The 25962-nt window shown below is 48.4% G+C and overlaps 1 protein-coding gene across 3 annotated transcripts in view; it reads left to right on the top strand.

The window, feature by feature from the left end:
* Window positions 1–5082: 5082 nt before the first annotated feature.
* The window catches only part of FAM131A (family with sequence similarity 131 member A), a 52123-nt gene continuing 31243 nt past the window's right edge, over window positions 5083–25962 (top strand). For 2 of the 3 annotated variants that reach the window (XM_078857768.1, XM_078857771.1), the window contains exons 1-2: window positions 5083–5849; window positions 13038–13099. In XM_078857768.1, the coding sequence (XP_078713894.1) occupies window positions 13069–13099 (31 nt within the window). In that variant the 5' untranslated portion in view covers window positions 5083–5849; window positions 13038–13068. Of the gene's footprint in view, window positions 5850–6706; window positions 7083–13037; window positions 13100–25962 lie in introns of those variants that run through there. The other variant, XM_078857770.1, reaches the window with a different exon arrangement.

Below are 25962 nucleotides of genomic sequence, written 5' to 3' on the forward strand. Positions count from 1 at the left end.
CCGTGTGGCTGATGGGATGTGTTAAACCAAATAATCCGAAGCAGTTTTCCAAATTGGCTGGAGAGCTGAGCGGCTGAAGAGCGCCTCCCAACGCCGAGAAGGCGACCCTGACTCGTTTGGCTTCGAGTCTTTCACGAGAGAGGCAGCAGGAAGGCAGAGGGCATCGATCGGTGTTCGTTCCTGTGTCGCCTTCATTAGGAATCGTCAGGTTTTTTCGGTAAAGTCACGTAGGTAAAAAATTTAAATTAATAAAAGTAAAATAAAATAAAAAATCACGACGTTTCGGAGGCAACACAAGCCTCCGTCTTCAGGTGGAACCGTCACAGCACGATAGCTGTATCAAGTGATAGCTGTATCAAGTGATACAGCTATCACTTGATACAGCTATCACTTGATACAGCTATCACTTGATACAGCTATCGCTTGATACAGATATCGTGCTGTGACGGTTCCACCTGAAGACGGAGGCTTGTGTTGCCTCCGAAACGTCGTGATTTTTATTTTATTTTACTTTTATTAATTTAAATTTTTTACCTACGTGACTTTACCGAAAAAACCTAAGAATATGAATCCTTGCAGTCACGAAAGCTTCAAATCTAGAAGGAATCATCAGAGCAGTGGAGCCATGCTGCCATACCTGACGCCTGTTAAAACGAGATGCTAATTTGTGCCACCATTATCGGTACTTATCAGTATACAGTTTGTACTTATATTCCTAATTCATTTTTATATTATCTTCGTGACTTGCTTACCTATTCTCTATTTTGCACTCCGATTGGGTTTTTTTGTATTGTTGTAACTTTCTGATCCGCCCCTACTGGACATCTGTGAAACACATTCCTGCGGAGGGAGCTGGTAGGAACGTTGGGTTGCTCAGTCAATGGCCAGGGTCAACGGCGGCGTGGTGTATTCCGCAATAATGCCCGACTGTGAGGGCGGGCACAAGCCGGCGTGAGTAGGATAAACGTTGAGTTTTATAAGGGTACCACGGGGTGACGAGCCCCTCCCCACCCAGCCCCACCCCCCACCCAGCCCCTCCCCACCCTCCCCTCCCCCCCAGCCCCTCCCCACCCAGCCCCTCCCCACCCTCCCCTCTCTACCCAGCCCCACCCCTCCCATTTTTGGATGCACGACGGACGGGCGGACACAATAATCCCCTGTGGGCTGGTGTAACCAGGAGGTTCCTACCAGTAAAAGATCTTCATAGCTCATCGGATTCCTCGAGTCTAAAGATTCTGAATATGATCAGCCAACGTGAGTCACAGCCCTGTTGAATAAAACATTTAATCCCGAGTGTATCTTTTGCTTAATCACGCGTGAAACTCAGGAGGGTATAAACAACACAAACCCCAACCCATTAGTCAATAACACTGTGGCACTGAATCGAAACGATATAATAGGTGACGTTTTAGACAACGGACCTTCTTCATAGGCCATTAATTGAGATGACGGAGTGGACTAAAAGAGTCGGAGACTGCAAAAGCATGGGGCCGGATGAGAATTGCATTTTTTTTCATGTTTCCTGATGAACAATTTTTTAAATTGCCATATACTATAAACTAAAAACTACTTTTTATTTTACCAGGTAAGGCCCACTGAACGATATAGCTTTTTTTTCAGTAGCGACCTGGCCACAAATGATATCACAATGAAGTGGCTTATACTGGTAGGAACCTCCTAGTTACACCAGCCCACAGGGGATTATTGTGTCCGTCCGTCGTGCAGGGAGGGGCTGGGTGGGGAGGGAGGGGCTGGGTGGTCAGGACAGGGTGGGGTGGGGCTGGGTGGGGAGGGAGGAGCTGGGTGGGGAGGGGAGGGTGGAGAGGGGCTGGGTGGGGAGGGTGGGGAGGGGCTGGGTGGGGAGGGTGGGAAGGGGCTGGGTGGGGAGGGTGGAACTGGGTGGGAGTTGTGGGGCTGGGTGGGGAGGGGCTGGTCACCCCGTGGTGCCCTTATAAAACTCAACGTTTAACCTACTCACGCCGACTTGTGCCCGCCCTCACAGTCGGGCATATTTGCGGAATACACCACGCCGCCGTTGACCCTGGCCATTGACCAAGCAACCCAACGTTCCTACCAGCTCCCTCCGCAGGAATGTGTTTACGTGGAAATGTATACCAGCTATTCTTCACGTACGAACAGTTACCAAGAGAGCATGATATTCGAATCTTTCAAGAGTGACTTGGGTCACCAAAATGGCAATTTTAATTCGATGCAAACAAGGACAAGATCGAAGCAAATATAAATCGGAGTAATACAACGAAGCGCTGCATACATTATGTCCATTGAGCAAACAATAAATCAATATTCAAGAAAATATTTTTCTGTAGCGACAGTTGGCTCAGACAAATTACGTACAGTATTAAACAAAAACTAAATCAAAGTAAAATTAAGTTACGGAAACATCAAAATGGATTTCGGGTGATTATTGCACTAGTGCGTAAACAGGCAAGGTTATATGTCAAATCCAAAAAAAAACAAATCTGTTTAAATTGCGAGGCAAGTGTCAATGTTCCGCTCCAGTTAAAACATTTCTGTTTAGAAATTCCATTCAGGTAACACGTGCCACTCAAGCGAATAATTTCACAAGCAATCATCATCATTGCTTGTGTTGCAATCGAAATGTCGTGATTTAATTTATTTTATTTTATACCTACGTGATTTTACCGAAAGAACCAAAGAGTATGGATCCCTGTTGTCACGAAAACTTCAAATCTAAGCTCTCGTATCTGTGACCATCTTACCCACAGAGCCGATAATCTGCGGGAACTGTAAAGTCCGTGACAAATCATTATCCGTGCCCTAATCATCTGCGGGTTTTCCCACTCTACTTTGCAAAACGGTTTTCCCGTGTCCCGCATGATCACGGAAGAGGGAAGATAAGTAGCAAAACACATTCCTGCGGAGGGAGCTGGTAGGAACGTTGGGTTGCTCGGTCAATGGCCAGGGTCAACGGCGGCGTGGTGTATTCCGCAAATATGGCCGACTGTGAGGGCGGGCACAAGCCGGCGTGAGTAGGTTAAACGTTGAGTTTTATAAGGGCACCACGGGGTGACCAGCCCCTCCCCACCCAGCCCCACCCCTCCCACCCTCCCCACCCAGCCCCTCCCCACCCCACCCTCCCCACCCCACCCAGCCCCTCCCCACCCTCCCCTCCCCACCCAGCCCCTCCCTCCCCACCCAGCCCCTCCCTGCACGACGGACGGACACAATAATCCCCTGTGGGCTGGTGTAACCAGGAGGTTCCTACCAGTATAAAAACGGCTCTTATCGATTCTTTTTTTGTGCCCTAAACACGTGGAATTCCATCGCTTCAAAGGTGTCATTGGTTACTTTCTAAATCTAAATTACAAATTGATGCTGAGATGTAGATTTTTTTAATAGCTTTCACTTACCATTCAATTAGGCAAAAATCCTCGTATATTTACAAATTAGAACAATGGTCGCCCGACATTTGTTAAATGTTTCTATAACTTAATTTGTAATTGCGCTATGAGCAGTCAAATAGTAATCTGCCCTCGTTAACGTACGCTACAGGAAATGTATTACTTAGCATTGATTTACGTTTGTGCAATGTGTTCCATTTATCATGGCACACAGTTGTGTTTGCTCTGATTTATGTTTGATTGCTATTTACATTACTTTATATTGTTTGTTTTGGTTTTGCCATGTTGATGAACCCAAGTCAGGATTGTGACAATCCTGGTCTCAAAAGTTTTCATCTGGATAAATAAAATAAACTGGACAATTTTATATTATTGGTTATTTCGGTAAAGTCACGTAGAAGGGAAATAATAAAATAAAACAATCATTATTTTTTTTATTGTTTTTTATATCTTTTTTATTTTATTATTTCCCTTCTACGTGACGTTACCGAAAGAACCAAGAATATGAATCCCTGCAGTCACGAAAGCTTTAAATCAAAAATTGTACTATTTTAATTCTAGATTTTAAGCTTTCGTGACCGCAAAGATTCATACTCTTTGCTTTCTTTCGGTAAAGTCACGTAGGTACAAAATAAAATAAATTAAATGAAAACAACTCAATTAAATCACGACGTTTCGGGCGCAACACAAGCGTCCTTCGTAGCTTTCGCTGAGTTGTCCCCACCTGAAGAAGGGAGCTTGTGTTGCGCCCGAAACGTCGTGATTTAATTGAGTTGTTTTCATTTATTTTATTTTATTTTTTACCTACGCGACTGTACTATTTTACCGTGACGATCTGCAATTGTATTTTATCCCCCAGCGGATAAGTGGAGTAAAAACCCAAGGTCACTTGGTCCCGACATGAGCGCAGATAAGTGGAGTTCTCCCACATTAGTTAACAAAGTATTTGGTGATGCTGCGTTGGTTAGTGGTGCTCAAGCACAAATAACCACAACTAAACACATTCCCCCATACCATTGTCTTGATGAGCGATGACGAAGGCCCATTGCCCAAAACGTTGCCTATTATATCTACTCTAAAATACTGTATATCATTTAAGGCCACACACACCGTGTTATTTACAATTGTGTTGAGTTTTGTATCATCTCGTGGCAGCAAATTTCTACGATTTTACTTTGAACATAAATAATTGTATTTAGTGCTGATACTCTGTAAGATTGGAGGGTTTGTCCGTCACACCAATGGTTTACTTTTCGCCGATCTCAACCAATGGCCACCTAAAAAAAATGACCATCAGGTCTCCAACTCTCATTATCCACTCCATCTCTTATCGGCTTACTCTCTTATGGCCTTTGAAAAAGAGGAGGGGCATTGCCCGAATCGTCACCTATTATAACGGGTTATAAAGACAACTATGTCCCGTGTAGCCTGTAACAGACAGTAGGGGCAAGTGCTGTTAGCGAGCACCTATGAAGGCCGGCACGGCACACGAGGGGGTGGGTGGCCAACACCACGCCCGACCGCCTTTGTCTTCCCAGTAAGACAAAGACAACCACACACACACACCTTGCTGCTACTGCTGCTATTGCTGCTGCTGTTGTTGTTATTGACGAATGAGTTAATCGTTCAGATTTATCCGTTGACGTTGCCAGCGACGAGTGTGACGTCGACGCGCCGGGCGTGACGTCACAACGCAGGGCGTGACGTCATCGCGCAGGTCCGTCGACTCAGCGCGGCGGAGGAGCGCACGGCGCCGCCTTGCATCATTGCACGTCTCACGAGCGCGCGTGATCATCGCTTGCCGCCGCCTCGCCGCCCCGATGCTGTTCATATAAAACTAAAGATAACAAAGCAACGTCGACGGACAAACAAACAAACAAAAACCACGCGCGCCGTAGCGCGATTAACCAAAAATAATGATGACGTGCGCGTGGTTTCGTTAAGCAATTGCATTGAGTTGGAAGAGCGTTGCGGCGACTGCCGCCGCGTTGAAGGGGAGCGAGGATCGAGGAGCAGCAGCAGGAGGAGCAGGAGCAGCAGGAGGAGGAACAGCAGCAGCAGGAGGAAGAGCAGGAACAGCAGCAGTAGGAAGAACAGCAGCAGGAGGAGCAGCAGCAGCAGGAGGAACAGCAGCAGTAGGAGGAACAGCAGCAGGAGGAGCAGCAGCAGCAGGAGGAACAGCAGCAGGAGGAGGAGCAGCAGGAGCAGGAGGAACAGCAGGAGGAGGAACAACAGGAGGAGCAGCAGCAGCAGGAGGAGCAGCAGCAGGAGGAACAGCAGGAGGAGGAACAACAGGAGGAGCAGCAGCAGCAGGAGCAGCAGCAGCAGGAGGAGGGGGACTGGGAGCAGCCTCGTTCTTGATTCCCCACGCGGAGCGCCGGGAGGAGACGAGATCACAGCGGGGACGACGAGAGAGGCTTGACCAGCAGCAGCAGCGGCAGCGGCACCATCATCATCATCAGCAGGGTTAATATGAGCATCAGCAGCATCAGCAGCAGTTGGGTTAATGTGAGCATCAGCAGGGTTAAAAGCATCGTCATCAGCAGCAGCGGTGGCGGCGTTAATATCATCAGTAGCAGAGTTAATCATAATATTCATCAGCAGCAGCAGCAGCGATAGTATCGTGGTTAATGTTCAAATCATCCGCGGCAGTGTTAATATCAGCAACAGCCTTAGTCTCATCATCAGCGGCAATGTTAATATCACAATGAGCCTTTTATATCATTACGAGCGTAAATATCATCATCAGCAGCAGCAGCAGCGGTCGTATCATCATCACCAGCAGCATCAGCGTTAGTAGCAGCAGCGGCGTTAGTATCAAGAGCATCAGCAGCGGCGTTGATGTCATCAGCATCATCATCATTTACATGAACAACAGCGTTAAATACAGTGATCATTATCAACATATTCAGCATCAGCAGATTTAACATCATCAGCATCATCAATATAATTATTAACATCAGCAAATGTGAACATCATCATTAACGTGAACATCATCATCGTCTGCAGCATTATCATGAATATCGTCAGCATCATTCATATCAACATGATCATAATCAGTAACTGCATCATAACATTTACAGCATCATCATCATGAGCAATATCGTCAGCAGCATCAGCAACGCCACCATCAGCATCATCTACATGAAATAATTAAACATGATAAACACCATCAGAACAACAAAGTACATATAAATAACTTAATCATCACGATTTGCCATCAACAACCGTAACTTCAGCGTCATGGAGTTTGTCTACCTCGTCATACTATCTTCATCATAATCAGCATTATCAAGTACAATATCAACTTAATTAAACATCATTGTCACTAATTATGTAAGGAAGTGTAACAGAAAATTGATGCACAATGCAGTTAGTTATTCGGGGACTGCTGATGGTTTTGGCATATTGCACGAGGACTTGATGCTTTAGTACACGTTTCTGTGCGTTGTTTTAAACTTGCAATGTTTTTGCTTGAACATTTTTTGCTCTGTTACGATGGGTCTACTCGTAATTTCCAGATTCGACAGAGGCAACGATGCGTAGTCGCGGCTCTGTGTATACAGTGCAGGTGTGTACATGTATGTGCCGTATGCGTGTGTGTGTATTAATCTCCTGCGACTGGCCTGCCGATATTGTTGAGAAAGCAATCCGGAGCCAGAGACCAGTAAAGCGCCATGCAGAGATGACATCCCAAACGTACGTAATAGAGGATGCCAATTGTTTACGAGCTGCCCAATGTGGCATAATTACAAGCGTTTGGTCCGTAGGATGAGTTTTGAAGAATCGAAGGATGCCCTGGTGGTCCCACTCTTTAAGATTGATGGGCGGCACAGATTGTAACAACTACCAGGACATCTGTGGGGGTCGCTAGCCCCCGAGATCCCTCCCTCGATAATACTAACGGCCGGACTAACATCATCAATCGCCCCCCCGCTGCTAAGCGAACCGCCGCTAGGCTCCTCACCCAGGGTGTGGGAGCCGTCACCCGAGGATTCCCCTCCACCGCGGGTCCGCGTAGCAGGCATGGATAACCACGCACGCGCACACCCACACACAGCTCTGCACGGCACTCACCCAACCCTGACCACTCACGTTAGGATCGCGCACCTGTGTTACACACGTCGTGAACGTGCGCGCACACACGCGTACAGCTCCACACGCGATACCCACTCCTGCGCCGCTCTGCGCTGCGCTGGCCGCCCACGTTACGATCGCGCACCTTGGGCACGCCGATTACGCACGCCGAGAGCTTACGCAAGTAACGAGCGCACGCAAGCGGGGCACACGCCGACACGACGACTCGTCCCCTCCCCCACTCGCGCGTGCACGTCAACACAAATATCGTACAAGGACGATTCTCCTCTCACACGGCTGCGTAGTCACGCCAACACACCAAAAGTGCTCTCCCCGGGCGTTAACGCACACACCTCCGTACCCGCACAATCGTACAGAGACCACGGCCTTTATGCGTACAACGACCACACACTCGCGAATGCAGTGCACGCTAATACCACGTTCCAAAAACACCCAACAACACGGTTTTGTTACTACGCTCGAGATTTTATTAGCCCTTGCTAACCAACCGAGCCACCCGTGTGTGTGTGCGGGACAGCAAGGCGCTTCTAACCCACACTCTGGTGCCGTGTAGCCCTATTCTATGCTGCGCTCTCTGCTAAACCGCTTTCCTACTCGTCCTTACCCCGAACTAACCCTCTCCTACGGATCCTACCCTCCGCTCTGAGGTGTTGTAAGGCGCGCAACACGATACCGTCTGTAGTCCTTGGTGACCTTGCGGCGCTCAGATCGTCCTGCAGACAATCTAGCGGCTCGCCCGATGACTCCTTCGTCGCTGACCCCGTGTCCAAACTCCAGAAGAAGAGAGTTCCCTACTGCCCCTGCGTTTTCTTTTAAACTATTCACATCAAAGGCTAGGCGCCCCCGTCCCGACCGCCTTGGTCTCTCGACCAATCCTGAGCCTAGGATTTCCCGCTCTTTTGCGATCCCGCCGGCCTTTGAACTTTCTACCAATCAGTCGTCCCGGTTCCTGATCCCAGCTATCTGCCTTGCTGACCCGTGTTTGTGTTTGTATGCGTTTCTAACTGCGGGGCTCTCTGAGCTCGCCGTGGTCGTGCGATCTCAAATCCGCCCACGGCGCCGCAGTGTTACTTGGCCTGGGAAGGGTCCTGTCCAATTCCCTGGCCCTGAGAAACCGTGGGGTAACCCCCCTAGGGGGCCCTCGGGTGAAAACTCAGGGTAGGTGACCCGACCACGAGGCCCTACGTGGGTGCGGGTGCGTGTTTATGTGGGGGGGGTGATGGGGGGCAGTGCGGCGGTGGAAGCCGGGCGGCTCCCTGGCTCGGCCGAGCGGCCCCGTCGCTGTGGCACCACACATCTTCCTCCTCAGTGTGCCGGCAAAGGTCCTGGCAAGGATTATTCAACATCGCCTTGTCAGGCTTGCGGAGCCCCGATGTGGTTTTAGACTGGGGTGGTCCTATGTTGTTTGTTGTCCGTCCCCCGCACCTCCAATTACTACGGTTGACTACGTACTGTGTGAAAGAAGTTCAACATATGTACATACAGATGCAATATTCTCTGTCCGCCTCTTACACCAGAGGTGGAGGGATATTTGACGGGACCTACATCTCTGTGTACATGTATGTGTTATTCCTGCTTTCAGGGGCCCTGCCTCTCTACTTGCAATTATTTTGGATCTTCAAGGTTGTGAACAGGCCTGGGTAAAAATGTGTGGGCCGGTAGTCGAAGACATTTTCTCTTAACCTTGGGGTGCAACAGGTATGTAATGTCCATTTAATTCGAGAAGCTTTCCAAGGCAGTATCGGATACATTTCCATCTGGTACAAATACAATAGGCGGATGCCTGGGTGCAATCAAGGGATTGCTCCAGATTGGTCAACTATGTTACGTATATGCTGATGATCTGGTCATTGCTGCTCACTCTGATGAGATTTATAATCTACTGCTGAACCTGGAGCATGCTAATAAGAAGTGGGGCCGTACTTCCAACCACACCAAAACAAAGCACCTACCTGGATATTTTATGTTATCAAACACCCCTCAACTCTCCATGAGTAATGGGGCAGTTGTGAAGAGAGTAGAATAGTTCCCATTCCTGGCTAGTGTCCATATGACCAGCTCCGGTTTTTCGCAACGGAGGTCTCACTATGGAATCAATCGAGCGGCATCGTTTCATCAGCTGCGTAATGATGTGTTGAAGCTACCTGGCCTATCGCGAGTTTGCTCGGCCAAAGTTACGTGTGCTTGTGAAAAATGCTTCTGAAACGTGGACTCCTTTGAATGAACACCTGCACCGGTTTTAAAGATTCAGGCTGGCCTGCATAAAATCCATCCTGGTTTTAACTGCACTGGATTGTGTGATTATCACAGGTCCTTGAACAATCTAGACCCGGGTCCCAGCGCCTCCGGCATGCAGGGCTGCGTTGGCTGGGTCATGTAGCCCACATGTCCAACCACCGCATGCATAAGCAGCTTCAGTTTGGCCAGATAGAGGGGACTAAACGAGCCCGGCACATGCTAGAGAAGAAAAGGACTGATGCGGCACAGAAGAATTTGGAGCTGAGTGGACTTGCCGATGACTGGTAACAACGGTGTCAATATCGGCCTCTTTAGAGAAGCATTTTGAAGCCCACACGTGGGCAGTTGGAGGCAGTCGCCTACCAGTCACAGCGAAGGCCAGATGAATGACGCTCACAACAAAGAGCAGAGCGCCGGGCATTAAAAACCTCAGCAAGTTGGCACAGCAGGGGGGACAGGTGGTGCATCTGCCCAGAATCTCAGGCAGTCGACCCATGGCACCTGGGTCTGTTCCGTAACCTGCCAGCGGGCGTTTGACACGTCATGTGGCCTCAAAGTGCACCTAGCCTGGCACAAGTGTCGTGTTTGTTGTTGTTATGGCTGTGCATGTACGTAGAGTATTTGTGTGGATGTATTTTTGTGTTTATGTACATGTGCATGGATGTGATTGTATTCGTGTTTTCAGACGTGTATGTTCGTGTGCTTTTATGTGTCTACAGTATATGTATGCGCGTCTGTGTGTTTATGTTATGTCTACATGTGCTTTTGTGTATTTATGTGCGTGTGTGTTTATAATATAATACATGGGAAGCGGTGGTGCAGTGGTTAGCGCGTTGCGCTACGAACCCGGCCACCTGGGGTTCAATTCCCACTCATGGCCAATACCTGCGACGATTACCTGAACCGGTCCTAGGCCTCCCCTAGGTCGACTCAGCCTAAAATTAGTACCTGGTGCGGTGTGTAAACATCGGCACTAGGGACACAAAGGCGGTCGGGCGTGGTGCTGGTCACCCACCCCATCGTGTACCGTTTCCGGCCTTCACATGTGCTCGCTAACAGCACTTGCCCCAACAGTCTGTTAAAGGCTTCACGGGGGGATGTTAAACGACTAAACCGGTAACCGTTCACCATTACCGGTAACCGTTCACCATTATCGGTGCACGGGCACGACAGGTCGGGGTGGGGGGGGGGCTGCAATCGTTTCCCGTGCAAATGCTGTGAACGAAAGCACCGATTACTCTGGCGCGGTGCGTTCCGACCAATTCTCAGCCGAGGTTAACCGGGGCTAAAGGCGCGACCCCGCAAGTTTTGCCGGCTCACGCCGCCGGTGGTTGTAAGCGCCTCACGCTGGAGGGAGCTCCAGAGGGAGGGCATCTGTTCGATGCTATCGCCAGACGCGTGTTGAACTTCTTTCGCTCCGTGCGTAGCCAAACCCGTGCTTATCGGAGGTGCGGGGGAGGGACACCAAACTCGTGTTGGAAGTGGTGACAGGACACCCCACACTTGACTTGAACTCTCACCCGCACAAATAACGACAGATGCGGATACCTGATGCACAAATGGAAATGTAAAATCTCTTCAGTCGTGTGCGACTGTGGTCATCCGGAACAGACCGTGCAGCGTACAACGATGCAATGTCTTCTTGGTTCTTTCGGTAAAGTCACGTAGAAGGGAAATAATAAAATTATAAAAATAAAAGAATGAAAGCATTCTTCACCTGAGAATAATCAAAATAAAATAATGAAAGCATTCTTCACCTGAGGACGGCTGCTTGCGTTGTGGCCGAAACGTCGTGAGAATTATTTTATTATGTTTTATTTTTATTATTTTATTACTTCCCTTCTACGTGACTTTACCGAAAGAACCAAGAAGATGAATCCCTGCAGTCACGAAAGCTTTACATCGAAATTTAACGACGCAATGCCCGATCTGCTGCTCCTGACGCGATTGTCTGGCTTTGACCACGTGAACGTGAAATTGTAGCTGATCATCTGCATCGGCATCAACCACCACACTCAACCTGCCAATCCACACTAACCGCGGAGTTGCCCCATTATCATGGGTGGAAAAAACCCGATTTTTCCAGCGGCAGGCATCGGGTTTTTTCTTTAATACAATTAACCCCGATGTCGTGGAATTAAAACCTGGTTTAATGAATACGAAACTCTGATCCAAGGCTTAGGCTGCTTCCTCGTCGGTGCTGCTATCGTACTCGGTGGGGCCATCGGGCACAGGGGAGTCGTAGAATGCGGCGGGCAGGTTGGTCTTGATGAACACGAGGAGCTTCTCCTCCACAATCGTGGGCGCCAGTGAGTTCCTTAGCTTGGAATGGATGAAGCCCATCGTTGAGAAGTTGGCGAAGTGCGGTTCTGCAATTAGAACCGATTAAACCGGATTTCTCCCAATCTCAGATGATCGGGTTTAATATAAAAAGACAATTAAACCCGATTGTAAAAAAACCAAATGTGCCACCCTTGCCCATTATATCGCTGGGTGGTCAGGGCCGGTTGGTGGTGGGGGGGGATGAACAAACTTTCCTTCGTTGACCTTCTTGGTTCTTTCGGTAAAGTTACGTAGAAGGGAAGTAATACAATAATAAAAATAAAACATAATAAAATAATTAAATAAAACATAATAACTTTATTTTTTTTATTATTTTATTACTTCCCTTCTACGTGACTTTACCGAAAGAACCAAGAAGATGAATCCCTGCAGTCACGAAAGCTTTAAATCGAAATTTCCTTCGTTGTTTCGAGGATCACGCCATGTCCAGCTTGCTAACCGTTGAACGACAGCAGCTGCCTCTGTTATCTCGGTCACTTCGGTTCACGCGGTGTGTGCTCATTGCTCTAGACCAGTGGTTCTTAACCTTTACTGCAGCCTTGCACACCTTTTCGTTCTCAATCGTAAAAAAAGAAAAGTATAACGTTATAATAAAGATATAGGTTACGTGTCCGTGCTACATTTGTCTTTCGATGATTTACCTTCTAAAAAAAATTCTGGCCGTGGCTCGCCACCCCCAAGGGGCTGATTCGTGACATTTATTAAGGATGAACCGTTTCGTATTCACATTGCATTACGGCTCTTGATATCTTGATACATTTTTTACCGAATTCGAAAAAATGCTTTTCCTTTGCTGTTTTGCTTTGTCAACCTTTGCTCTAGACATTCCTAAATGTGCGGCAAATCGGTAACCGGGTCTTGTTTTGAACCAGTATTTTACCATTCGGTTAGGGGCAATGCAAAAAACATGAATATCGATGTTAACAAACCTGGTTGATTTATGTCTGTGTGTTTGTTTGTCTTTATGTTGCTAAGGATTTAGCTTGCGAAGAGTGGCCACGGGGCTATGGGCTGTATCGGCTCACGGAGGAGCATAGGTAAGAATTGCGCAACCCACTCCACACACACACAACACAAAGATAAAGATTCCCCGTATAGCCTTTAACAGACTGTTAGCACGCTCTTATGAAGGCCAGCACGGCACACGAGGGGGTGGATGGCCAGCACCACGCCCGTCTGTCTGCCTTTGTCTTCCAAGTCGCGATGTTTACACACCGCACCAGGTACTTATTTGAGACCGAGTCGACCTAGGGGAGGCCCAGGACCGCTTCAGATAATCGTCACTGGGTGTGTCGGCCGTGAGCGGGAATCGAACTCGGGTCGCCGGGTTCGTAGCGCACCCACGCACATGTACGTCACACATATTTGTTTCCAACCCAGCTTAAATATACGCTGCCAAGCCTGGTGGTGTTCATTCAGACGCTGTCTTTCTGACAGACCTGTTCTTCCCCTGAGGACGGCTGCTTGCGTTGTGGCCGAAACATCGTGAGAATTATTTTATTGTTTAATTTTTATTATTTTATTACTTCCCTTCTACGTGACTTTACCGAAAGAACCAAGAAGATACGTCACACAGATTTGACACGCACCTACACGCCAGCTGGCTCGGCGATAGAGCAAGCGGTTCGCAGTTTGGAAGCGTGGGAGTTCAAACCCTGGTTGGGGGGGGATGGGGGGGCAATGGGGGGGGGGGGAATGGGGGGGGGAATGGGGGGGGAATGGGGGGGGGAATGAGGGAGGAATGGGGGGGGGGGAATGGGGGGGGGGGAATGGGGGGGGATGGGGAGGGGGGAATGGGGGGGGGGAGGTGACTAAGCCCATCATATCTCCGGGGTCGATAAAATAGATACCACTTCGTAGGGAGGGTCAAAAGTAGTTGTCCTGTGGATGGACTCACCTCTGCCATATGAATGTTGCATTTCCACAATTGACTCAGGCCTGTAAACTGGAGATGGTCGCTGCCTCATTGATTGTTTGAGCAGGAGACCACTCTGACTTATGAGTTATGACTATGCCACACACTCCACACACCCACAGATTATACACGTGCTTCACATTGTGCACACCCACGCAACAATTATTTTTAAGAGGCCACATTGCTGATGAAACTCTGAAAAGTTGAAACCAGTCGAGAGTTTGCTTGCTTCGAACAAACGCCGCTGGATAACATCGGCCATGGAATCTGCATAGGACGATGGACACAGAGACCCACGAACTCTCTCGTCTGTATATAACTCGTAATCCACTCAAGGCGAATGATGACTGGTGGCTGTTGATGTACACGCGCAGCCCTTTTAACAATCCACTGCTGGATGAGGTCCTCCCCTCCTCTACGCTGTGCGGGTCGTGGGCTGTTATTCGACCATACTTCACCACGCTGCTCAGTGCGCGTTTGGTGAATGTCCAACAATGTGGAGGCGTAGTGATGGCAACGTTGGTTCGTCGTGGTCACCCGTCCAAGCACTTGCCAGGCTGAAAGCCGGCTTAGCTTCCTAGATCTGTTGAGATCGGACGCGTTCCAGGTGATTTGATCGCCAGGGTTGCTCGTGCGTTTGTTGTATTTTAACACATTCCTCCTGCGGAGGGAGCTGGTAGGAACGTTGGGTTGCTCGGTCAATGGCCAGGGTCAACGGCGGCGTGGTGTATTCCGCAAATATGCCCGACTGTGAGGGCGGCACAAGCCGGCGTGAATAGGTTAAACGTTGAGTTTTATAAGGGCACCACGGGGTGACCAGCCCCTCCCCACCCAGCCCAACCCCTCCCACCCCCCACCCAGCCTCACCCTCCCCACCCAGCCCCTCCCCACCCAGCCCCTCCCCACCCTCCCCTCCCCACCCAGCCCCTCCCTCCCCACCCAGCCCCTCCCCTCTCCACCCAGCCCCACCCCTCCCATTTTTGGATGCACGACGGACGGACACAATAATCCCCTGTGGGCTGGTGTAACCAGGAGGTTCCTACCAGTATAAGAGCAATAGGAGCAGCTTTGTTACCATTACTAATTATGTACGTTTTTCACATTTTCAACTATAGATTTTTGACCATTCACAAATGTCAAACCCCACCGCATTACTATTCATTGCAGGGATTTTCTGTAATTATATTCGTACATTCACCATGCTTCATCATTCTCACAATACCCATTAGAGTAATTTCATCTGGTGCTTAGCAAGGATTTATGATGTTGTTCTACGTCGTTGGGGGAGAGGAGAGGTGGCGCAGCAGTTAGCACGCTACGCTGTGAACCCCCGGGGCTTGAAGTTCAGCTCCTTAGCCACGGCTAGCGGCAGTGGCCGAGTGACATTTGAACTTGTCCTGCACCGTTCTTCCCCCATCACCAACCCGCACTAGACAAGCGTGGTGAAGTATGATCACCCCCCACCCCCTCCCAATGACTGCTACGGCCTGAGGAGGCTTGGATCCAGCAGTGGATTTGCAGAGTGCTGTGGGTTTTTTTTTACATATCATGATGCGTCATTGGTGCTGACCTGGGTGGGAATGTGGAATTTCCACCACGGGTAGAGGGCTACCGACAGTAGACAAGCACACACAGTGCAGGTTTGGGCAGGGTGGAATGCGTACATATTCTGAAAATAACATTTTTATGAAGGGCATAAAGCAGCAGCAGTGCGCACTTTGTAATGCAGAAAGCTCTTTAAAGATTTAAACATTTATTACCGGTCTCGTTCAATTCCCCTGCGTAAGCATTGGCGGGGTGGGGGGGGGGGTTCTACACTCAAGCGTTTTCCCTGAAAGGGTTAAACAAAGAATTATGGAGCTGCGTGGGAGGGCAGTCGGCATGATTTAGCTCTGATTGTGCCTCATGTTACGTACACACGGCACGCACGCACTTAGCACGCTCTATGCGATGCAAGCATCACCATCATGTGCCTTGATCTATCAACTGCTGGATGAAGGCCTGCCCAAATCATCTGTCGCTGTCTCTCACAGTCCCGCGATGTAGCAACTCACTTATCAGCTGCACTTGGTCCACGTGGCTTTCCCTCCTGCCCCCCACAGGAGTGCAATTTATGTGCGAAATACTTCGAACGAAGCACACGACTACATAGCTAAAGTCCTTTGTCAATTCACTGCTGGATGAAGAAGGCCTCTTCCGTGCCATGTCGGTCATTGTTTGGCTTTGACCATACTTTACCATGCTGGTCAGCGCTTGTTGATGAAGACGGACGGGAATTGTGGAGGCGTTGAGGGGGGGCCCACACAGTGGGGGGTTTTTTTTGCCCCGGCCGCCGCACCCCCACATCGACGGCCCTGACCGCCGTGGCCAGGCATCGAACTCGGGTGGCCGGGCTCGTGGTACAGCACCCCAACCACTGCGCCACCGTTCCGCGCTACGTATGCAGCGTACGCAGTATATTTAAACATTGGCACGTGCATGCCTACACACATTACGAGATATGTCTTGCTACGCGATGAGTCACCCTTCTTGCCGCTCACGCTTTTGATTCATTTCACCCTCCTGCTTTGTAAAGGAGACGGGCAATCTCATTCCGTGCTCTCTCGTTTGTGCATTACTTGTTCACTCGTGCATCTCTCTCTCCCCTCGTTACGTCGGTCCCGTGCGCATCGTCCAACCTTGTCCTCCCGGCGTCTCGCCTCGATTGGTTGCCGTCTCGCTGATAACTCTGTCCGTCTCGTCATGTTCGTCATCGGTCTTGCACGGAGTGTACGGTCTGTCCCATCCGCGCACCGTGGTTCGTTTTGTTCGGTCTCGCTCGTCCTGCGTCATCACTTGCTGTGTTCTCGTGCGCTGTCGTAACGGGGAGCATTTTACGCAACGATGACGCGAGTCGACGTAACTGGCTTCCCGTTTCTTCTCAAACACCCGAGGCTCGTCTTTAAGTCTCTACGTGGCCTTGACCCAGCTCATCTTACCTCTATGATCTCCTTCCATGTTTCCTCTCGTCCTCTTCGTTCCCAATCTTCTCTCTGTCTCTCTCGCGCTCTCTGTCCCTCCTTATCCCCGTGCCCAATCCCGCTTGCGGCACCTCTCCACTCGAATCAACTTCCCTTGTACATTAAGCAGCACTGCTCATAGATTCAACACTGCCCATAGACTCAACACTGCCCATAGACTCAACACTGCCCATAGACTCAACACTGCCCATAGACTCAACACTGCCCATAGACTCAACACCACCCCATAGACTCAACACTGCCCATAGACTCAACACTGCCCATAGACTCAACACTGCTCATAAAATAATACAAATATATAAATCAATATTATTTCCCTTCTATGTGACTTTACCGAAAGAACCAAGAAAAATAGGAGGTGTAAAGATAGTCTAACACTAAGGCTTTCGCGACCAATATTATCCATAACAGAGGTGTTTTGGGTCAGATCGCGTAAATATAAATGTGTTGTTAAAGCCGCCACCACCCGGCACACCCAATTTAAGACCGAAACAGGAGGATTTCTCCACAACTCTGGCTGTTGCCTGATGAGGCTGGTTGTAATTACCGGCGAAACGTCGTACTCGAAATGTAAATGGTGTGGGTCTACTCTCCAACACACCAGTGTGCTGAACTAGTAACTATCTTCTTGGTTCTTTCGGTAAAGTCACGTAGAAGGGAAGTAATAAAATAATAAAAATAAAACATAATAGAATAATTCTCACGACGTTTCGGCCACAACACAAGCAGCCGTCCTCAGGTGAAGACCAGGTCTGTCACCTCTTCCCTTCTACGTGACTTTACCGAAAGAACCAAGAAGATGAATCCCTGCAGTCACGAATGCTTTAAATCGAAACTAGTAACTAATTGGCATATTGTGTTTATGTGACAAACCTTAACTAAAAAAAACCTCCATTATAGGTGTTAAGATGTTCAAACAATAGATACCGATTCCAAGGCATCAGGTCTGCATTAACCATGCATACTTGTGGAAAAGCATGCAAACAAACATGCTCTGATAATATTTACATTGCCTATGAAACTGATTGACCGACACCAGAGACAGCCTGGCGAGTGATGTCTGAACCGCTCCTGGCTCTCACCCACCTGTATACCCACCGGCACTGACCAGCGTGGTGAAGTATGGTCAAATACTCTTGGTTCTTTCGGTAAAGTCACGTAGGTAAAGAAAATAAGAAATACAAATAAAATAATAGATAAAACTAAATAAAATGTAATCACATTTTAGTTTATTTATTTTTATCTTATATTTTTATTTATTATTTTCTTTACCTACGTGACTTTACCGAAAAAACCAAGAGTATTGATCCTTGCAGTCACGAAAACTTCAAATCTAGAAAGCTATGGTCAAAGTCGAAGAAAATGTCCAACGACACGGCACAGAGAGGCTTTCATGCAGCAGTGTATTGGCATTGTAAGTAGAGAGTTATGATTATCGTTAAGTGTAATTAACGTACAGCATTGTGGGATGCTGTTGGCATGAATGAAGCTCTATAAAATGAAAGTATTATGAAAGTATCTACAATTATTATTGCGTGCCTCCTACGTACATTGCACTCCCAGTGAGTGATATCTGAACCGATATCTGAACTGGTCCCTGGTCCCTTCCACGCACTTCACCAACTCGCACTCTCGACCAGCGTGGTGAAGTATGGCCAACACAACTCTCCAGGACCACCACGGTGTGTGCGGGAGAGGGGGGGGGCAGCGGGGGCCTTAATCCAGCAGCGGATTGACAGAGTGGGCTGTTATATTATAGGCCATAACGCGCCTGCTGTGTTCTGTAAATAAATCAATTATGGGTGTACTCTCCAACACACCGGTGTGCTGTACTAGTAACGAATTCGCACGTTTAGTTTACGTGACAAACCTTAACTAATTGGCTCTGTCTGGTGGTGGCGGGTTTAACTACACATTTATTATTACGCGATCTTACCCCAAAAAAATAACTTTATTGTAGTAAATCAGGAGTCGGGCGATCACAAAAAAACATGCCTGTCAACCCCTTATCAGTGCCTACCTTATTACAGACCAATTCAGACCTTATTGTTCACCCCGTACACTAATAAATATCAACGTTCATCCTACAAACTCCCATCACAAGGGAGAAACACAAACAAATAGACAACGTGTTTTGTTGCCCCGTATTGAAACGGCTCTATGCCGAACGCACTTGAGAACTCAATTTCCCTGTACAGGAATACCGGGGTAAACCGCATGGGTTGACAGCTATGCACACAAAAAAAGGGCATTTCGTCGCGAGTCGCGGTAAACGATGCCAATGCTACGGTGGTGGCGCACGAGGCGGCCGTCTTTTACGTGTGACTTGAATCACCCAAAAGTCGTCTCCGCTAATACAGTGCACAACGTGTTTCCCCCGACGACGTGCATTCTCAATTGGCCATCGGAAAAAAATTTTCCTTTCCCCGTGCAAGAAACACAAACACCCCCCCTCTCCCCCCACGGAGTGCGTGGGGAGAAGACGCCGAACTCTGTTCACGCGTGTGCCGCTGGACGGGAGGTGGCGGTGTGGAGTCTTGGTGATGTAATCGGCATCATCAGCCACGGCACGACTGATGTGGATTTTTTTTGGCGGCGGGGGGGGCGGAGTCTCTCTAAAGCAGTGGTTCTTAACCTTTACTGCAGGATTGCACCCCTTTGATGAGACAAAGTAGTTAACAACTCTGGCACCTCCCAGTTTCAACCAATCTACACAACAAAGGCTCATTCCTAGCAGCAGCCTCAGCCACACCAACCTCACAATAATAATACAAAACTCCGATCCAGGTGCCTACCTTGGCTCCTCCCCCCCTCAACCAGTATATATACAAGGACGGGTCTCTTAGAATTTCTCTTTACTTGATACAGCAATCGTGCTGTGACGGTTCCACCTGAAGACGGAAGCTTGTGTTGCCTCCGAAACGTCGTGATTTTTATTTTACTTTTATTAATTTTAATTTTATTTTTTACCTACGTGACTTTATCGAATGAATCCTTGCAGTCACGAAAGCTTCAAATCTAGAAAGTAGTTATACTTACCTACCCGTGCGTAACTTGTTTCAATGATTTACCTTCTAAAAAAATCTGGCCCACGTCTCCCACCCCCCACAAAAGGGCATCTCACACCCCCAGCTTAAGAACCACTCCTCCAGCGTATGGCAAAGTCTGTGCCAATCACACGTCCAAGTTGAAGCCTGCCATTGTTCGCCGATACGGGTTCCAATCGTGTGGCACGGGTGGCCGCAGTCACACGGTGGGTTGCCTTTAATTCTCCCCTTGAGGAGGAGGAGGTGTGGCGCAGGGGCCCAGTTGCCGTTCTGAAGCGGTTGATGGAGCGTCGTCGTTTTCTTGGCAGCTCACAGCCGTGTGGAGCAAATGGTGAGGTGGCATTTGTGGGCGGTAGGTTTCCTGCCGTCGGGAGGCTGGATTTTGGGGCCGTCACCAAATATTTTACGGGACCGAGCAAATGACCACCAACAAATGCAGTCGAGATTACAATATTGAAACTCAACTAGTCGTTGTACTGGATGCATGTTGAACTTTTTTCGCACTGTACGTCGCCATCCGTGTTAATCGGAGGTGCGGGGAAAGGGATCACAAGCTTAATGACTTCCGATTTAAAGCTTTCGTGACTGCAGGGATTCATCTTCTTGGTTCTTTCGGTAAAGTCACGTAGAAGGGAAGTTATTATGTTTTATTTTTATTAGTTTATTACTTCCCTTCTACGTTATTTTACCGAAAGAACCAAGAAGACTTAATGACTTCACCAATGTGTAGCGATCTCATCCCGTCTCGGAAGCCAAGCAGGTTGTTGAGCCTGGCTAACGCTGCGGTGTGCGGCACCGCCGTGCGTGCCGCGGCTCTCCCGGGTGACTGCGGGGCCGTGCCACAGCGGAGGGGGTCAGTGCAGCAAAATCGGTTGTACTGAACTTCTGTGCTCCCCGTCTGCGCTCCCCACATTCACGATCCGCGCTGACCCATCTGTTGGGGTAGCGTGGGGGGGCTCATCCAGCAGTGGATTGAGACAAAAAAAAGGACCGATCATGTACACAGTCTATAAGAATAGGTTTTACCCAATTGTTATATTTTGATACTGGCAAGGAAAGTCCCATGATCTACACAGTCTTTCGTGTGTGTCGTATTAACAGTATGTAGCACATCCATAGCTAGTACATTAAATCACGAATTTACGTCTCTCCTTTTACGTTGTCTCACAAACACGTCGTCACTGCGACCTAATTTGCGTCCCATCAACCCCACACTTATGCCGCTGACTGCATCGTCCGTCCTTTCTCGTTATCCGTCGCCTCTCAGCCTTCGCCTCCACCACCACCTCCCCTGTAAATCGCTTTCATTTTACGTTGTTTCGATATTCGTTGTCGCACCTTTCTGGAACTCATCCCCGACGTAAACCGGAGTATCACTGTAGATAGATAAAATCATGACCGAGTGACTGACATCTGAAACGTGGCACACCTCTGGTTAAGTGTATGCCTATGGATATAAAAATGCAAACATCAAAATGTAATCTGGTCCGCCAAAAGGTTATGGCCCAGAGGTTGATTGATTTCACTCACAGGGTAGGGTCAGCCTAAAGTTCCAACACAGAATATCCCTGGGTTTGATCTTCCACGAAGCTCATGGTCCACCCTAAAGCGCATTCACTGCACAAACCATGGCAGGTGCAGATAGATACCTGATGCACAAATGGAAAATGTATAACTCTCTAGTGTGCGACTGTGGTCATCTAGAACAGACCATACAACACACGAACCTCATGGCGGGACCCCGGGGTCTCGAATAAACGGAAGTCAAAATAGCAATTTATTTTTCGATTTAAAGCTTTCGTAACTGCAGGGATTCATCTTCTTGGTTCTTTCGGTAAAGTCACGTAGAAGGAAAATAATAAAATAATACAAATAAATAACAGATATCTGTACTCCAGTTATTATGTTTATTTTTATTATTTTATTATTTCCCTTCTACGTGACTTTACTGAAAGAACCAAGATGATAGATTTATTTATTTATTTTTGGCGACTCTGTCCCACTGCGCACATAAACGCCGCGATCCACCAGAAATCAATCCGCTCGTTCTTCACCAAGCACCCGTCGTTGCCAAAATTGCCGTAGTCATAAACAAAATTTTGAAACTTTGATGAGCTCATCGTGTAGAGCTCGTCGAGAGGAATAGATTGCCGTGTCGTTCGCCTTCAACAGACATAAAATTACGTCGCAACGCAGTTTATGCGAGAGCTGGGGGCTTATGGGACCCCGGGGTCCTGCCATAAGCTTCGTATAATGACGCAATGCCCGATCCACAAATACGAATGACACATTACAGCGATACACTCCACTGCTCCCTGCGCGGTTGTTTGGCCTGACCACCTTAAGGCGAAATTGTAGTTGTTTCTCCGCATCTCCATCAGCCGTACGAAAGAAGAAGACTACATTTCTACATTGCTTTCGGGTCTCGCGCTAAACACTTAAAATATACCAACCCCACCATCAGTGAATCAAGCAATTACCCTCCCGTGGAGTGTGACGCCAAAGCCAATAGGGCGCGGGCAATGGCCCGCTAACCCGTTATTTAATTGTGACGCTTGATCATCTAGGAAAGCCTTGCCGAGTCTCGTGACTTTTTTTCGAGGGGCCCTTGTAGTTGCTCTGTATAATTAAACGTATTCACTTGTAATTTTACGAAATTGAATCGTGACGCCGGCACACATGGGCCTACTCTTGCGAATGACGTCAACGATTTTTAACGTCCACTTGTAAAGCGGGCGGCGCATTTTTTTTTTCACGGTTGATAAACCCGCAGTAATAACCAGCGCAGCCTTTGGATTCGAACCGTGAACCTCTGCTACAGGCGACTAATGCGCTGCCACGAGGCCGTATCACCGCCCGTTAGCCGCGTATTAATCAACTAATAATTGCTGTACTCCAGTGACGTGCGGTGAGGTCAATGGCTGGGGAGGCACTGGCTGGTGTCAGATCCAGATTCACACACCGAGGGGGGCGTGTCCTCACGGAGGGGGCGTGTCCTCACGGAGGGGGCGTGTCCTCACTGAGGGGGGCGTGTGCTCACTGAGGGGGGCGTGTTAGACACGTCCCCCTCAGTGAGGCAGATGTGATAGCTGCCTCCCCTGGTGCTTTTTCATTGCAGTTTCATGACGAGACCAGCGAGCCTAAATATCTTGATACACATACGTGAAATAAGTTACCTGGAGTATGGAAGGCGAGGACATGAAATGAAGGGGTCTACAAACATTACATTGGTGACATACTGAGATAGTAACAGGCACGCGCTTATTGCCCGCACTCCATCCAGTTACTGAGGGGTTGCGCAATCAGAGGGGAGGCTGAGCTTGTCGCTGCCTCACTTCTTGTCTCTTCCTGTATTTGCAGCGGAGCTCCGCAAATTTGGCGATTTTGACTTTAAAAATGATTGGAATCGTACAGAAATTACACTTATAATACAGATCAGTGGAAAAATCTAAATTTGTATTTTATTATTATTATTTTTTACTTTTAATAACAGCTATTTTCATTGGCGTATGACACGTGAGGCTCTGCCTCCCCTGCCTCCCCTGCCTCCCCTGACCGCACGTCCCTGCTGTACTCTACGTAATCACTGGGGAGAGTACATGATGGCACAGCGGTTCGCACACTGCACTATGAACCTAATGACCTGAGCTCGATTCATCAGTGGTGACTGATACCAAAACTGCTCTTCAGCAATCCTCACTGACCAGTTTGGTGAAGTATGGTCAAAGAGCACATATGATTGACAAATATCTAGAGGCCCTTGTTCATCCAGCAGTCTTGACACTTAACTGTGTTAATTCATTGGTATTCACTAGAGAAATCAATTGAATGTGTTTATTTATTAATGTAAGGGTAATGGGGGGGGGGAGGTATTTGAAAGTCTTGACATTTCAGGACCACCCCCTCCTCCTAAACCTGTAAAGGGCAGTTGTACATGTACAGTAAAACCTTGGATTGCGAGTAACTTGGTCTGCGAGTGTTTTGCAAGACGATAATTTTTTTAAAATGAATATTAATTTGATAAACGAGCGAGGTCTTGCAACACGAGTAGTACGTGTATACGCTTTGTCTGCCGAGCATCACGTGATCACAACTGATATACGAGTGCTTTGGATTACAAACACGTTTCCGGAACGAATTATGCTCGTAATCAAAGGTTTTACTGTAGTTGCTACTGTATCGTTTTGGCTGGCCATCGAACAAAGATGGTCACCGCAACGCGTGCTTTCAGATGCGCTTCTGCGGCTGTCTAGAACGCTCTTCCTTCCAATATTAGGAAGCTGCTGGGAGCTATACACTTTCAAATCATCTCGATTGAAAACTCATTTCTTTAGAACTGCTTTTTGTCTTCAGTTCGTTGTCCAATTCGCACGGTTGGCTACGTATGGTGCGAAAGAAGTTAAACAGACATACTTACACCGTGCACTTATCGCGATTCAGAAAAATGGTGCATTCATAGCCGTGAATAACAGTGGCACTGCCATGTACGGGACGTCCGCGTTCTCCTGGCGAGGCATGATGCTCTTGCTCACGGTGGAAGACCGTGGCAACGGAGCGACTGTAGCGCAACCGATAAATGAAACCCGAATCGGACATATGTTGAGAAACCACCTGCTAAAGCAGGGGTGGGGGACGTCCGGCCCGCGGGCCGTGTAAGGCCCGCAAATTCATTTGGGTCTGGCCCTGCCAAGGCAACCGCAGGCGGGACTCGAAATTCAATAAATCTAGGAGCAAATGTGGAAAAGCAGTTGCGAGTAGCAACATCATCAATACCAGCAAGCATCACACGCCTCGCCAAAGAGAAGCAGTTCCAGCCATCGCATTAGGGGTGAGTTAATTAAATGTTTGACCAAATATAACAGGCTAATTTTTAAGTTGATAATTTTACATGGCCCGCGAATGATGTTATAAATATCCAAATGGCCCTTGGCAGAAAAAAGGTTCTCAAACCCGTGTGCTAAAGTAGAGACCTCAACTCTACGAGGACAAGCGACCCCCACTCGCAGAGCAGGAGGCGGCGAGATTGACGATGCTTACACAGGCGTGGGGTTGGTAAGGGCAGACTTCCCGCCGGGTGGCAAATTTGATGACCCGGCAGCAGCACCCAGCTGCATCACAAGAACACCGTTCCACACGATCGTGTTTCAGGTGGAGTCGGAGCCACAGCGGGGGGGGGGAGGGGGGCGGCTGCCGGCCTGATATGGGGCGGTTAAACAACGAGCCAAGTGAGTTTGTCTGGGTGACGGCGTGTGACGAGGGGGGAACGTGGAGGAAAGGTTCGTGTTTGGTGAAGTGGGAAGGAAAGAGGGCGATAGGGAGACAGAGAATCGGATGGATACTTTTGTAAATGTCACCGAGGGGACAGTATGGCGATGTTATATAAAACGTCCAAGTGTGCACACCGTTGAGTGGCTTCATAATCGAGGCAACGGCTACTCGGTATTGAGTAGAGCGACGGACAGAGGTGGCTGACACCACTGAGCCTACAACGCTAAGAGCCTGAGTTTGAATCTGGGTTTCAGCCACTCGTGGTGACACTGGTGTCCCCGCACGTACAGAGGTGATGGTCTCGCCCCGGTCACCAATGATTGTACAAAAAAAACCCCACACCGTGTTAAATTAGATTTTCTTCCTAATTTGATTTAATCCAGATCCAAAAAATTGTATATGTAAGTTTTAGTAATGTGTGACGGACATCTCCGTGGCAGGTGAGAACATGCTGTATTTGACACGGCTCTCTGCAAGAGTTCCAAATGGAAATGGCTTTATCTCATGGTAACCAGACGTCGATAGGACAGTTTGGAATATAATTAATATGAGTACAAACTATATATATATATAAATACAGCCCTTTGTAAATCTACCGCTGGATGAAACCCTCTCCATGCATTTCGGCGATTTTGGCAATTGCCTCACGC

This window comes from Lampetra fluviatilis, chromosome 6 (genome assembly GCF_964198595.1).
Source record: "Lampetra fluviatilis chromosome 6, kcLamFluv1.1, whole genome shotgun sequence".
Lineage (NCBI taxonomy): Eukaryota > Metazoa > Chordata > Hyperoartia > Petromyzontiformes > Petromyzontidae > Lampetra > Lampetra fluviatilis.